General features: G+C 53.2%; 1 protein-coding gene across 2 annotated transcripts; it reads right to left on the bottom strand.

Moving 5' to 3' along the window:
* Positions 1-281: 281 nt before the first annotated feature.
* On the bottom strand, positions 282-12,640 carry tab2 (TGF-beta activated kinase 1 (MAP3K7) binding protein 2). Of its 2 annotated transcripts, XM_086100153.1 has the most exons (7): positions 11,814-12,640; positions 6,045-6,236; positions 4,146-5,444; positions 3,803-3,992; positions 2,522-2,682; positions 2,154-2,247; positions 282-1,939 (listed from the first exon to the last, which is right to left on the bottom strand). In XM_086100153.1, the coding sequence occupies exons 2-7, from the start codon at positions 6,144-6,146 to the stop codon at positions 1,815-1,817; spliced, it is 1,971 nt and encodes a 656-aa protein (XP_085956279.1). In that variant the 5' UTR covers positions 6,147-6,236; positions 11,814-12,640; the 3' UTR covers positions 282-1,814. The 2 variants fall into 2 exon arrangements, with proteins under 2 accessions (XP_085956279.1, XP_085956277.1); XM_086100151.1 differs by having other exon boundaries at positions 3,803-5,444.
* Between the last annotated feature and the right edge of the window lie 1,905 nt (positions 12,641-14,545).

Here is a 14,545-nt window from a genome sequence, read left to right as displayed (position 1 = left end):
AAGAGTTTGTTTTTATTATGATTATTTTTTTTTTACAAATAACTTATCTGTTACAAAGAAAGTTTTCCCGGGTAGAAACAAAGACACATTTTGGATGTTGCAATTATGACTTTTCTCCATTTGAAACCAAATAAACCGCCTCTTCCCACCGCGGTGCAGATCAAGCTGAAATGTTTTTCTATGTGCTGGAAAAAAAGAACGTTTTGGCATCGAGTGCTTGCGACACATTGTTCATCTGTTCTTTTTTTGGATGGATTTCAAATTGGGTTGTAAGAAAACGATGACATGATATCGATTTAATCGTTCCGAAGGAACAAATGCAAAGAGATTTCAATGTTAAAGGCAAAGGGCAAAATCAGAAAATATAACAATTCCACATTCAGGTTAAGTAGAAGCCCCCCCCCCCACCAAGAAAAGCTTGAGGATGATCTGAGCCAAACGGGGGAAAAAAAAAAGTAAAAGAGTACACAAAGTAAACAGTCAAGTTGTGCTTTTTATAGTTTCCCTCAATGTAAAAATTCGGACCTTTATTCAGGACACTTTTGACATATTCACTATGAATCTCAGTACCTCAAAAAAAAAAACAGCATAATAACAAACAGGACAATTTCGTTAACTGTTCCAAGGAACTCCGATGTGACGATTGTACTGGAAATGTCTTTTTGCACTGAGGTGGGGTTGCTGTCCCCAAATATTAAACCCACATTCCAGTTGTCAGATTAAAAAAAAATAATAAAAAATTTTAAAAACGCAGATCGTTGTGATTTCCGATATTTTCGGTGTTGTGGGAAGGGGGGGGGGGTGCGGCGCCGCTTTGCCTCCTCCGCAGACGGGCCACGAAACCGCAAGCAGTTGACGCGAGTGTCGCTGAACTCGCGGCAGGTGGCGCTTTCTGATGACGGTGAGATTCTTTCGTGCTCTCAAAGTCTCGCAGAAATCAACCGACACGCTTACAAAGGGGGAGGGGGGGGGGGGTGTCACTTAGCCAATGAATAAGAGGGAAACTCAACAGGTAATAAAAGTTGCTCGCTATACTTACAGGGAATAAAGGTGATTCATAGTGTGAGGAAGAAGGCGCATTTGAAAATTATGTACAGTAAAAAGGCACTTTCTGTACACAAAGCATGCATATTTTTTTTTCATTTTTGAAGTCAAAGGGAAGGAATATTGTAAAACAAGACGTGTATGAGGCACGTTTCGGAGGCAGCGAGGCTGCCAGATTGCCCTTTAGCATCCTTTAGAAACAGCAAATCGGGTCCATGAGTAGTCCGTTCGTCTTCCCTTCAGATGGAGCGCTAAGGCCCGACATTGCCAAATCCCCGCGGCAAGCCACCGGGGGGTAGGGGGTGGGGTGGGGTGGGGGGGACGACTCCCGTCGGGCAAAAGACACGTCACGTCGGCGCCTGCGGTGAGGATGTGACACTGCGAGGGGTCACGCTCGTAATACTGTGAGTGAGTGGGAGCAGCGAGGTATCCCCCCCCCTGTCTCCCAATGAGGGAAGGGGACCTTGAGCGGGGGAAGAAAAAAAAAAAAAAAAAAGGACCCCCACACGATCTGAGTGTCTAACGTGAGGTATTATCCACCGGTGCCTGCCTTGAGGGAAAAAAAAAAAAAACACAAGCTGTAAACGGTATCCAGTCAAAGCTTCAGGAGGACAGCATTCCGCAAACTTCAGTGGGGTCAGCAAAAAATACAAAAAAAAATAAACAAAACAAAAAGAAGATGGAGAAAAGAGGCCGGATTAGAAGCCATCCCAGATGGGACAGAATCCCAGCGCGCCCCCCCGTTCTTTTCTCTGATTCAAGCAGGCGGCTCAGAAGTCCCGCAGGAGGTCGCACTCTTCACAGCGGTTGAGGGCCGGGTGGTTGAGGAAGGTGCAGCCCGTGCAGCTCCACTGCGTGCCCTCGTCTTCCTCCTGCTCCGCCAAAGTCGGACCGTCTGCCGCGCAAGAGGAACAAACACCGCAAGGTCTACGGAGGCGGTCGGCTCGCAAAAGCTCCCGGGGGCGCTCGCGGGGCCGCGCCCATTCAGGAAGAACCGGTCGCGCGCGCGCCACAATAGCGCCGCCTTGTCAGCACGCGCCGGGGGAGGATGTGGCGCGCCCCCGCCGACGTTTTCGAGCCTTTGAGTCACTCGGGGCCGCGAGGCTTACCTCTTTTTTGCAGGAGATCGATTTCTTTGCTGAGGCAGTCGATGTCGATCTGGAGAAGGCGGTTTTTGCATCGCAGCTGCTTCATCTCCTCCATCTGGGAACCAGAGCGGATGAGCCGCTTAGATCGGAGACAACATTGGGGTCATTTGGAAAAAGCATCTGTCGCTTATCTGCGCGTGCAGACGTGCCGGCGGTCAGCCAAACTGCCACTTTTGCCACTTTTTGCAAGCGCGCGCTTTCGATCGAGGCATCCGCGTTTCTTCCCGGCACGGAGGATAGCGAGCGGTGGCGAAAGCTTGTCGACGCAGCGCGGGCCCGCTTCCGCATCTTTGCCGATCGATCGTTTTTCACCCGTGAAATAAGCTTACCGAAGGGATTTGGGAGGCCGAGTTTGATCTCTCCAGTCGTCTCCTGGTCAGGTCGTTCTCCATCTCGTTGACCTCCTCTTTTAGCTTCTCCAGCTTCTTTTTCTTGAGCTCCAGTTCGTGCCACAGCCGCTCCATGCGGGCCTTCTGATGGACCAACAAGGCTAAGAAAAAGACGCGGCGTCAACAAACGGCTGCGGTTCTGAAAAGCGTCCGTTGTTGTGATTTGGATGCGGCCCGGTCAAATGTATGCGAAATGAGGAACGAGAGAGGCGGCCAATAGCTTCTGAGCGCTCGATGCCTGCTCCGATATGATAAGGTGACAAAGGGGTTTCCCTTTTGAAAGCGCGCGCCACACGGCTGGACCGAGCGGAGTCGTCCACGCGCGAACGTCTTCTTTGTTTGGGAACGCGTCCAATTTGACACAAATGGCTGCGCTGGAAAGGCTCCGTCGGTGACCGTTGCCAACATCGTTTGCGTCACTCCTCCTCTTTGCCGGCAAAAGCGTCTCAACTCGCGCGTGGATCGAAAAGTCACAGCTCGCCATTCGAAGGAGGAACCTTCAAAGATCAGCTGCAATCATTTTGAAAGCAGAGCAGGGGAGCGCGCAGAGGAGGCCCGTAGCGAAGAACCCCCCCCCCTGTCAGGAGGGACTGCCATGCAATGTCAGAATGGCCGGCGGTGACTCGCATGCAATTTAGTCAAAAGCCCAAATAAGGAAACGCTGTTGCGCGCCGACACGTTCGACTCGGCGCAGGATCTGCCGCGCGCCGGCTGTCCGGCGTTCGGTGCCGACGACTCGCGCTCAAGTCGAGTCGCCTTTGCTTTTAGCGGCCTGCTCTCGCATTCCCAGCAACAAATGTTTCTCAAAGAGCCTGCGTTGTGGTGGAATGAGCTTCTTGGCAGGGACCAATGGAAAAACAATTCTGACTTGTCGGGGGGATTTTGAAAAAAAACAAGCAAGGCTTTTATCCTGAAAACGAATGTGCACGTTGTGTAAAGGGAGTCCGCTTTTACATCGCGTGCCAATGACCAAGTCATAAAAGAAGCCCCGTAACAAGGCGGCAAATCTCGAACGAGGGTGCGCCGATACCGCAACTCAAGTTTTGGAAAACGTCGCCCGCGCGTGCGCTTACAATGATTTCCTCGAAAAATGTTTGGAGCAACCGTTTGTACTCCGGCGACTTATTTAGAATTTTAAGCCGGTACGTCACCCGCACGCCGGACCGGCGCGGTCAAGAAACGATTTGCCAGCGGTTCCCCGCGGCGGTGGCGGCGCCTTACCTTGCGTGTACGCGGCGTCGTCGGAGCCCACGCTGAGTCGGCGCGGCTCGCCGGCTCTCTCGCCGGCCGGCGAAAGCGGCTCCGAGAGACGGAGGGGGTCCGGCTCGGCAAAGTGATGCTCCGGCGGGAGGCCGAGGAGATTGTTGGGCTCAAAGGTCGGGGACACGACCCCGGGGGACACGGCCGGGGGCTTGTTGGGGGACACAGTGATTTTAAAAGTATATTTGGTGTTGGGCTGAGTCACCACCACGCGTGGCGAGGAGGCGGCGGCGGCGCTCGCCACTCCCACCGAGGCCCGGGATTTGGGCGGATGGTGGTGGATGTAGGCGGGGCCCATGCTCACCTGGCCCCCGACGTTCCTGCCGCCCGCCGGCCCCTGCAACGGAGGGTTAGCTGAGATGTAGACTGTGGGGGGGTTCCGAGCGCCGCCGCCGCCGTCGTCGGCGGCCGAGGAGTTGGCCGAAATGTAAAACTTGGGCTGGGAGCGGGACGCCGCCTCCTCGGGAGGGGCGGGGCCGGGGGCGGCGGCGGGCGGGCTCGCCGAGATGTACACGGTGGGCTGGCTGCGGCTCAGACCCGAGCCCCCGATGGAGAGCGGCGCGCTGGGGAGGGCGGGGGCCCCGGCCGAGGACGACGAAGGGCAGGAAGAGGAGGCGGACGCCGAACGGGAGCCGCCGCCCGCTCGCAGCACGGCCGTCGCCGTGGCCGAGTTGCTCCTCTGGGGGGATTCGAGTTTGATCTCGATCTGGTTCTTGCGCGGCCCCGTGGAGATGTTCTGGATGTTGTACTGGCTGACGGCGGAGAGCGAGGCGGGCACGACGGAGGACGAGGACGACGAGGACGAGGACGACGAGCAGGAGGAGGAGGACGGCTGGCTTCCGGGGGGGAACGCCGAGGGCGCCTGCGGATTGGTGGGCGAGCCGATGGGCACGTAGACGTGAGACGTGCGGTGGCCCTGGCCGTGGTGCTGCGGGGCGTGCGCCGGCGGGGGCGGCTGAGGGTGGCAGATCTGGTAGAGCTGCTGCTGAGGCTGGGAGGTGGGGCTGCACTGGGCCCGCCCCCCCTGCGGCGGGCCGGCCCGGCCGCCGGCGCACTGGCTCACGTAGGGCCGGATGTAGATGGAGTTGCCCTGCGGACTGCTCAGACCCGACTGCGGCCCGCCGTGGATGTGCAAAGACGTCGGCGTGCTGCGGCCCGTCTGGATGTGAGGCGCCAGCGTCACGGTGATGGGGTTGAAACGCGGCGCCTGCTGCGGGCCCCCGCCCGTTCCTTTGACGCCCGCCGGGTAGAGTCCCAGGTGCCGCGGCTTGCGCGGGGGCTCGAAGGCGCCCGGGCCCGGCGCCCCTTCGGCCGGCGCCGACTGCGGCGCCCGCCGGAAGAAGTTGGCGTCGGGCGTCGTCTGCAGGGGCCCTTCGCTCAGGCTGTGGGCCAGCGCGCGGCCGCCGTTCATCCTCAGGCCGTCCCGCGGCGGGGCCGCGTGCGCATTCTGAGACTGCGGGCCCAGGTTCAGCTGGGTCATGTGATTGCGCAGCCCGCTCAAGCCGGCGCCGTCGGAAAAGTGGACCTTTGCCTCCTCGCTGTACAAGTAGCCCGGACTGACCTGGGACAAATATTCGCAGCACGCGTCCAAATTGTTGTTATTCTGAGAGAGAGAGAGAAATTGGGAGGTTAGTTTCTTGAGCGTCAGGAGGTCGAAATATCGATTCATTTTCCAGTACAGTCTGATAATTCCATCTTCTCATTTCCTCTCTGACTCGTGTTGGGATTGTGCTTGCGTCTTTCCCAGCCGATGTGAGGAAGAGGAGGCTTTACGCTCCCTACAGGCCGATACGGAAGAGCGCCGCGCGTCGCATTCCGATTGAAGTCAAAAGACGCGCACTTTCACCTTGTTTTTCTCTCAGCAAGAAAGCCGCGAGGTTCGTTGACCCAAAAGTTTTTTTGCAATTGCACAATATACGGAGAGGAAAGTCTTTTGAAGCTTGCGTACCGAAAAAGACCTTCTCGTCACGTGAGTCGGTGCGCGGCACGATCGAATTACGGCTTCGTCGCGATGATCGGATCGTTTTCAAGACTCGGACGAGTTTTGCATCGGTTTGCCTGCGAAATGACCGAAAATAAACGCGAGCGACGCTTAGTTACTTGGACAAGCGGCATACACTCAAATCACGTTTGCATCAATGTAGATGACGAAAGGCGCCCCCCCCCCCCCCCCCCGGTGTGAAAGATGCTCCCGCGGCTTTACCTGCAGAACACACTGGGACACCACCCCCTCCGGGACTTCAGGGAACTTCTGGCGCAGGTCACGCAAAACCTGAATGTCAATCTGGTGGCTTCCCTGGGCCATTCGTATGTTGCCAGGTCAGGACTACTTGTTGTGGTCGGCGCACTCTGGACTTAGTTGCAGCAGCAAAAAGCCTTCATCTTGAAAGTCTTCCTGTGAAGGGGGGGAAAAAAAAAACCAAAAAAAAAGCAAGGTGAGGGATCGGGAGTGAAACAAAGACTTCAACCTTTTCTTAGTTCGCAACGTTACCGCATACGATCTTGAGGTATGCGTTTTGCAATCCCCCCCCCCCCTTTGGGGTTGTCTGCTCCATTCTGCCCGGGGCTTAAAAGAAAAAAAAACAAAAAACAAAAGCCATCGTCGCCATTGTCTCACGCAAGAGTTTTTTTTTTCTCTGCCAATCCCCTTTGAAGCACACAACTTGATGAAAAGAGCCGCCGTTGGCCGTCACTCACGTCGCAGAAGCGGACATGCGGAGGATTTTTGGACGAAAGGCCGACGATGAGCTCTTGTCATTCTTATTTTAGTTGTTTGCCGGTTTGTCAAAGTCGAACCGCAATGCGGACGCGTGAAAGTGGGTCGAGGACAAGGAAAAGTTTGACGGCGGCGGTGTGAAATTTCACCTTAAAAATTCAAAATGGCCGTCGAGTGATGTGGAAGAACATGATGACAAAGTGGCTCGTTTGACATTTGACCTACTAAAAAAAAGATTGTGAAACAATCTCAAAGCTCTTTAGTCACGTTCGTATGGCGACGTTAAGAGGCTAGAAAAGAACCCCAGAATTATTTTTAAAAAAAGAAAAAGAAATGAGAGTTTGTGATCTTAGCGCCAACTCGCAGCGGTTTGAAGTGGAAGCAAAGTTGGCTCCAACTTGTGGCGGTGGCAGCACCGCGCTCTGAATCCAAGGCGGCTGCATTTCCGTCGTCCGACAAAATTCGAAAAATGCCGCGCGGGAATCCACGCTGCCACTCACAAAGTCAAAGGGGCGAAAGCGGCGCCGGCGTCTCTCGAAGTACTCTGCTTCCAATTAGCCAAAGTGCCGCGTGCAAAGCCGGCCGGCGGAGAACGCCGCAATATCGCCTTAATTGACGCTTGCGCTACGATCCGATTTCATAGCCCGGATCGACCGCCAAACTTGAAAAAAGACTTCGTTAGCGTGAGACCTCGGCGCTCGAATGATTCATGCGTCTTGAATCGATGGGCATTTTATTTTGGGGGGGGGAATCCATTTCTGTTCCCTTCTTGACAACAATATTTGGCGGATGTTGCAATTTCTCGCCATCCATTTCCTTTTGGCAAACGGCTTCTAACGTCGCTTCCCGCGCCGTCGGGGTCCGCGGCTCCTCCGCTCTCGGACGTGTCGTGGCTTGACGATTTGTTGCGCGCGCGCGGCGCGACCTTGATTAGTTTCATTGATTCCATGGCCACACCTGAAAGTTAGCCCCAAAAAGACTTGCTCGGATGCAAACGTACCTTTCGCGGCAGCGCGACGGCGATGCTCGATCAGCTAAAAAGGAAGCGGGTTGTGGCTCGGGATGGATCCCGAGCACCCCCGGGGGCTGAATGTTTAAGCTCCGCCCTTTCAAACTTCTGGCGACGGTCCTGGAGAAATGACTCCCAATGAATTTCCGAGCGACGGAGGCTGCGTCGACGTGACTTTGCACCTTTCGACCTCACTGAGCTGCTTCGGAACCCTCAACGGGCATCTCGCCCCGCTTTGGCGAGAGGCGCCCGTGACTCCAACCTCGCGCTGTGATCATTTCATGATAAACCGTCCCGGCCCCGCCTCCTCGGGCTTTGAAGCCACGTCATCGCCGCGCGACGGGGGGCACGTCCCGTGTCGGCGGCGGCGGCGGCGGCGGCTTTGAAGGCTCTGAGGAGCGAGGTTTGGAAAACGGACACTCGCCGAAGGTTTCGCCGTAGGCCCAACGAATCCATTTACGCCGGATGCAACCGTGACACGGATGTCGTTTTTTTATTTTAATCTTGCGCCCGGAGAGTGACGGAGGGGTGACGTTGGAACAAAGTGCCGTCAATCATTCAAAATGTCAGCGGCAAGCTGAGCTCCAAAGTGCTTTTTCTGCAGCCCCGTCGCGCGACACGATTGTCGCGTTCAACAGCATGTTAGTGATTTGTTCAAATAATTGTGACCGTTGCAAGCTTTTATAACCGCGAGGCGACACGAAGACCGCAACGTACGTTTGCAAAGCAGCCGCCGCGACTCTACTCTTGGCTCGGGACGCTTTTGTTTTGAAAACGACTCACGAACTCGGCGCCGTCGAAACAGCCAGTGAAAAGAGACGCTTTACGACAAAATACCGACGCATGCCGTACGAACCGTGACTTCCTTTGTTCTATCGATGACTTACGTAAAGTCTCCCTCCGCACAACCCAAATCTCCAAATCACTGACCCTCTGTAAAGAAAAAAAAAGAATTCAAAGCCACCCGTCATCCAGAGTTAGCGAGCGCCTATTCGGTTACATGTGCGCATCGCTTGTATTTTTGGTGACGCTTGGGGATAGCCTCGCATTTTTTGCAAGTGCCACATGTCTTATCGTCGGTCAAATCCCGCCACGGGCGCTTCTGAGGCACCTCGCTTTAGTTTGCCGATTTCAGCGCTCTGCCTTGTTGCCAACCAGCGGCCATGAATCAATCTCAACCGATATAGTGCAATTAACTACCGTACTCACGTCAAGATTTGCCATGTCCCTCGAGGTGCGTGGGAACGAGGTGGAGGGGGGGGGGGGGGGTAAATGGCTGCATTCTGGATTCAGAACAACCCCCGATGTTGCTCTCGAGTGAGCCAGGGATGCTCGCAAACGGTCAACTACTGTCGCTGAGCACAGTTGCTGCTGTTTGTGTTTCTTTTTAAAACTTTGGCTTGGCTCATCAGCCAAAGACGTTCATATACACACACACACACACACACACACACACATATATATAGAATAAAAATACACAACACACACTAAGAGGCTAAAAGCGGCTGTAGGCATCTCCGGTCATAACAGTTGATATGCTGTTAAAAGTATTTTGAGTCACTTCCTGTCCATTTATACTCTGAGTATTGTGTCTTAGTCACGCTTGTTGTGGTGGACTCAACTGTGCATATGAGTGTGTGTGTGTGTGTGTGTGTGTGTGTGTGTGCGCGCATTTTCAGGAAATAAAAGAGGTGACCGTGAGCGGCACTTCTCTTTTTCCTCCGGATGCAAACTGAGACGCGCGCACGTGAAATAGGTGACTTCAACCCGCAGCGGAACCAATTGTGAAAGACGGTATCGGTGATTCTTCTTAGTTATGAGTTTGGAAAAGAGACGGCGGTCGACCAAAGAGATTTCACTTGGATTAAAACGAAGCCGCCGCGCCGCGCAAAGAGCCTCGACGATAGACGGAGTCACGCCCGCGCTAACGTAATACGGCAAGCTCATCGGAGCATCTCAAAATCGATCCGTCATCATCAAGAGTCATGAAATAAGCATCGGCAACAATTTGGAGAGAAATAATATCGGCAAAAGAACTCGAGGAGCAAATCCTGGCTAAGCCGCAAGAGTTCAGAGAGCGACGCTCAGGTGACTTTGCTTCAATTTGAAATCCAACCGGGCGGATCTGATTTGCGAACGAGCAAATGCGTGCCCACCCGCAGGCTGCGTCGGATGGGGGGGGGGGGGGGGGGGGCGCTGTCACATGAAGAAAGACACTTCCTAATAACGGAATCACGTATTGTTGACTTTGGAGACCCCCAAAAAAAATCACCTCGCGTTTGGAGTGGCAGCTGATTAGTTTTTTTTTAAATTTCAGCTGCGATTGATTCAATCCCACGTCTTGGCGTTCGATTGCTCACCATACAATCATGCGATTGTTTTCTTGACGGAATGACACATTCAGACCTATCGGGAGTGACGGCGTATCGTTACAGCCCTGGTGTCTCCCTTTGCGCCCCGCAATTAGCTGCCGAGCGGAATCCGGCTGCCACCGCTTGCCAGAAGTCGGCCGGGAAAAGCCGCAGCGCACCCCCCCCCCCCCCCCCCCCCGCGACCCTTGCGAGGAGAAGTGGTCTTGAAAAATGGATGCTGGAGCTTTTTCCAGATTTCCAATAGTGCAAAGACACTAGTCGTGACTAAAAGGGTGACGCAGAAGCCCATTTGCGATGGCCGTTGAAAATCCTGTGAGGTTGCTCCACGTTGTGCTCCGCGTCAAGGTCGGCTTAGTACAGATTGTTCTTGTTTTGCTAGTGGAGGTGGAGATGTTTTGTTTGTGCTCGGGACCGGGCTGATCGTATTCTAGTCGGGGCCGGGCCCACTTCCTTCCGCTGACGTCACGTGTGACGGCGCTCCGTCTTTCGGGATAAATAACACAAAGAAAAGGCAATTCGCCGAAAGAATGAATCCTTTGACACCTACTGAGTTATTGCGTGACAAAAATCGCAGGCTCGGGCATCCTTATTCTTTGCGAGTGCAAACGGTGTAATCCAACGCAGCATTTACAGCGAATCTCATTGCATCGTCTCAAAAGACGCGTTTAAACCTCCTGATTATTTTTTTTTTCCACAAAAAACTCAAAGCGGGAAGGAAGCGTAAGCGCTTTCCTGGAGTCACAGCACGTTCTCATCGCGTCGATCATAGAGCGTCTCCGTTGTTTGCCATCAGTCTTCCTAGTCTTGGCCTTATGACATGATCCAACGCGTTTGATATCGCGACGAGTCTTTGAGTTTTGCGGTGACGTGACGCGACCGACAACCAATAGGTCAGCTCTAACAAAACGGGAAACGGGAACTTTGCAAACAACCGCAAGATGGGCGCGAACGGGGGCGTAAATGTGATCGAGGATGACGGCTTGAATTACCGAAATAATCTTTAGTTGAAGTCCTGCGAATAGGTTTGATTGATATCGTACATTTCGTATCCAAGGCGACTCGGCGTGCTTCGCACGAGCAAAGGCGCGACCTTCTCGCGCCGTGTCTTTTCTCATCTACAAGCGCAGCGGCCGATGCCGTTCGGAAGCAAAGCGGGAAATAATGTGAGCTTGCCAAATTCAGTCTTTGGTCAAATCTCCATCTGAGAGGACTGAGACCAGCCTGTGACTTGTCTTTCATGCGAGCAGGTGTGAGGTGATACCCCCGCCCCCAACTTAATCTCGGTCTTCACATGCACAAATGGTCAAAGCAACATGTGAGCACAGCACTCAAGACAACCGCGGCGTGCATCGAATGAAACGAGTGTCACCGTTAATAAATGGCTAATGAATGACGGAGGAGGAGCGTTGCGACGCAGTGCGGGTAACGGGCGCAGCCGCCAATTCATCGTTGAACCTTTCCATCCATTCGGACACTGAGCTCAATGGGGGGGGGGGGGGGGGGGGGGTCGCCTCAGACGGCGTAACGACCTGCAACATTAAGGGAACGTTTACATTTGAAAAGATGCAGGACATGAAGTGAGCAACACTAGCTCGCCTCTGGCTGCGAGCCTCCCACTTCAAAAAGTGAGTCGGCTAACGTAGCTAGCCGACTACTGGAACGTTACACGCAAACTTTTTCCGCACCTCTCGCGTTTTCTCGCTTTTTTTTCTTTCCTTCAACAAATTCAGCAAAGTTAGTAGCGCCAGTCGCTGAAATGTAGCGAAAGTACTTCTAAACTGCACATCAAGGAATAGCACTATTGTTGTTCATCGTACAGGGGTGTGTGCTAACAGGTAAAAAAAAAAAATAATAAAGTTGTTGAGGCCAACTTACTTGGACTTTCGCCGTGTCCGCCGCCTCTCCTCGGGTCGCGTTCGACAGCCCTGAACGCCGCCGGACCTCCAGAGGGCCGGGGCGCTGGCACAGGAGAACCCGGGAAAGCTCCAACCAGTATCGGGCAGACGAAAAGCGAAGTTGCTTCCGAGGCCCCGGGCCTTAATGTGTCCTCGAAATAACGCTCGGGGAGGGGGGGCGAGGGGGGGGGGGGAAGCGAGCCCCAGCCCTCCGCTTTGAGACAGACACGGCAATACCTTTTTGACAGCTCTTCTTCTTTAGCCCCCCTCCCCTCCCCTCGACAGCCCTTCACTTTTCTCTTTTTCCTCACTTCCAGTAGATACGAATCATAATACTGTCACACAATATGGCGGCTGTATAAGCAAGGTACTATCGCGAGAGGAAAACTTTTCTTTTTTCTCTTCCACTTTCCAAAAGTTGTGCTCACGGTGGGAGGAGACTCGATTCTGTGATGGACTTGAACTTTTCTTCATAAGCATCTCGGCTCAATCGAAGACGACATTTTTCTCCCCGTTTTTCTATACGTATTGCCAAACCGAAGCAATCTATACGATGCATCTGGAGCAGTAACTGATGTGTAATAAAGGTTTGTTGAAAATAAAAACCGTGATCTCGTTTCCTAGCTAGATACATAAGGATAAAGACTTTTAATGGTCACATTTACGTACGTCTATGTACATGTACTTTTTTTTTTCTTATCAGTGGTAGTTTCGATACGACTTTTTTCAGACCGATACCATTACTACCGGTATTCACCCTTTAGTACTCACCGATACTCGTACCTTTGATACATAAAATGTCAATCACCGCACTGACAAATAATCCCCCACGTGTCACATGATCACCAAACTCGGAAAACCCGATTGTTGACCTCCTGCGCATGCTGCGTTTGTGTTGGCCGCTCAATCTCCGCTCCCGTTCTCCGAGGCCGCTCCTTTTTCTCGGGTCGTCCCGGCTGTTGAAGGAAACTGCCTGTGTTGCATACCTTTCGGTCCCGCAGACCGTGCTGACATTGTCCCACATTTTTTTGATTTTATTTCACCAATCACGTGTGTGTGTGTGTGTCTTGAGTTGGCATGTGACGCGGTACTGTACGTACATTCTCGACGCCTGGCGATAGGGATACTCTCCCTATCGCCGTATCAGACACTGTGATTCGACAGTCATTTTCCTCCATTATTCTTAATGTTTTACTTGAGCACAATCGTTTGTGTTGACCACGTCTCCCGCTCACGCGGCCCCAGCCGGCGAGCCGACCGACGGCGAAGCGCGTGGAAACATATGGCGTCTCGAGTGTCGCACACTGCGCCGTGACTCACAAACCCTCGCACAAATCGCCGCTATCTCGCGCATAGCCTGACCCTTTGACTCAGCCGTTTGAAGCCCGCAGAGGCGAAATCCCCTTCGAGTGTGAGCGGAAAGCCGAGAGCACGGCGAGCTCTCTTCTCCACAATGACTATTCATTGCGTTACACAATGCCTTGACACACTTAAGCGGCGGAGCCGCCAGCAGCGGTTAGCTCGGGGCGCTCAATGCACGACTGTACAAATGTCAGGCTCGTGAGTCAGCTTTGCAGTATGATGACAATTTTGTAACATTTCCAGCGACTTCACCACGACAGTGGCGACTCTGCGTGGTCAGATGCCACCCTTTTTTTCTTTCTAATTGTAGATTTAATAAGGCCAGAGATTGAATGGCAAAAGGAATCTGGATCTTATTTGATGTGCGCAAGGGAGCCTCTTAGTTGGGTCCAGAATGCTGCTGCTGCTGCTTGCCTCTTGACTGCTACTCGTAAGAGGGAGCACATCACTCTGAATCTGGCGTCCCTTCATTGGCTCCCTCCGCATTTTAGAGTTCTTTTGAAGATCCTCTTATTTGTTTTCCAATCTTGAAATGGCCCGGCCCCCACCTTACCTCTCGGAGCGCCTACGCAGTTGCCCGGTGCCATTCTCAGTCTGCCATCCGCCCACATACACATTTGCACGCAAGCTGTGAGAAAAATCCAACATGGGAACCCTACCGTTGCTCGTCGGTGCCGTAACCGGTCGCGCTCCTCAGATACACACGGCCGGCCACCCGCGTTCTCGGCATGGAAAGAGGCCCATTTCTCACGGTCTGAGAGCAGCCCGTCATGGGTCAGCAGTTTAGATTTCGCTCTGTAGAGGGTAGTCGCTCATTATTCGCCTCTTAAACAAACTCTTCTGCCTCTCCACTTCCACTTGGAGTGCAGTTATGAAGCGTTAACAAGCACAACACAGTGTCGCGAGGGACGGTAGAAAAAGTGCTCGTCTCCTCTCAAACAAGGGAGTGCGTGCAAAATAAAAAAAAACATCCAAACCCTACACAAGGCGGTCCCCACAAAATCCCAAAAGACGGGTTGTTTTGTAGATTCATCTTTTGAGCCGACCCTTTGGGTTTAATAAATACCGTAGAAATGCCATCGATCAAATCGGCAGTGTTCACACCCACAATAGCGCAAAACGCCTGTTTTTAAATGCACCAAGTTGTGTGCGCCCGCAAAAATCCCCAAATCCAGTCCAGCCCACCTCCGCACAGATTTATACCGCACCTCGCACGACACTATCTTTGGGCAAGAAAATGGGAGTCCGATCTGTGCCGATGTTACGCAACAAGATTAATTGGAGTGAATATTTTCTCGGGATGATGAACGCGCAAGGTATGTCACTCTCAGGACATGTTGTCGGATGAGT

This window comes from Hippocampus guttulatus, chromosome 20, assembly GCF_054856545.1.
Source record: "Hippocampus guttulatus isolate MCC_2025c chromosome 20, RoL_Hgut_1.0, whole genome shotgun sequence".
In the NCBI taxonomy this organism is placed as follows: Eukaryota; Metazoa; Chordata; class Actinopteri; order Syngnathiformes; family Syngnathidae; genus Hippocampus; species Hippocampus guttulatus.
The sequence above is the reverse complement of the archived record's forward strand: the minus strand, read 5'-3'. Positions and strand labels throughout refer to the sequence as shown.